At 46.1% G+C, this 960-nt stretch overlaps 1 protein-coding gene across 1 annotated transcript; it reads right to left on the reverse strand.

Annotated features, from left to right (window-relative positions):
• Nucleotides 1–6: 6 nt before the first annotated feature.
• On the reverse strand, nt 7–954 carry LOC106321983 (ruBisCO large subunit-binding protein subunit alpha, chloroplastic-like; the record flags this gene model as incomplete). Its single annotated transcript, XM_013760192.1, has 2 exons — nt 525–954; nt 7–437 (listed from the first exon to the last, which is right to left on the reverse strand). Coding segments are annotated over exons 1-2 (840 nt in total), but the record flags the coding sequence as incomplete, so codon positions are not given.
• Between the last annotated feature and the right edge of the window lie 6 nt (nt 955–960).

Genomic DNA, 960 nt, shown 5'->3' on the forward strand with positions numbered 1-960 from the left:
AGCTCCCAAACGTTCATCAGCATCCTCCAGCTTCTCTTTAATGGCAGGAATCACAGTGGAGAGATGCACCAAAGTTGCGCCACCACCAGGAACTATACCTTCTTCGATAGCAGCAAATGTAGCGTTCTTTGCGTCCTCAATACGAAGCTTACGGTCCTCGAGCTCAGTTTCAGTCGCTGCTCCCACTTTGATGACAGCAACACCACCGGAGAGTTTAGCTATTCTCTCAGCGAGCTTCTCTGAGTCGTAGACAGAATCAGTCTCGAATAGTTCTTTCTTGAGCTGAGAGATACGAGCTTGTAACTCGTCCTTGGAAGCTGCATCTGCGATAAGTGTAGTCGAATCTTTGCTTATGGTGACTTTACGAGCAATACCCAACTGATCTATTGTTGTGTTCTCGACCAGCAAGCCCATGTCAAGGGCTTGGTACTCAGCTCCTGAAGAACATACAAACAAAGAGGAGACAAAGTTCAGAACACAACACAGAGGGAACACAAAAGCTGTATGCATCTATCTGCATGTACCTGTCAAGATAGCGATATCCTGAAGCATAGCCTTTCTTCTTTCTCCAAATCCAGGAGCCTTCACGGCGACAACATTGAGGACACCACGGAGTTTGTTCACGACAAGGGTTGCTAAGGCCTCACCTGTAACATCCTCTGCAATAATCAGCAATGGAGCTCGAAGCTGAGTGGTCTTTTCCAAGATGGGGATGATGTCTTTGATTGCAGTGATCTTCTGATCAGTGATCAACACCCGCGCATTCTCAAACTCAACTAGTAGTTTCTCAGGGTTTGTCACAAACTGAGGTGAGATGTAACCTCTGTCAATCTCCATTCCTTCTTCAACTTCGACCGTAGTCTCAAAAGAGGAAGAAGATTCAATGGACAAAACACCATCAGGTCCAACTTTGTCAATGGCATCAGCAATCATTGTTCCCACAAGCTCATCATTTCCAGC

The sequence above is a fragment of the Brassica oleracea genome, unplaced genomic scaffold, assembly GCF_000695525.1.
Source record: "Brassica oleracea var. oleracea cultivar TO1000 unplaced genomic scaffold, BOL UnpScaffold04491, whole genome shotgun sequence".
In the NCBI taxonomy this organism is placed as follows: domain Eukaryota; kingdom Viridiplantae; phylum Streptophyta; class Magnoliopsida; order Brassicales; family Brassicaceae; genus Brassica; species Brassica oleracea.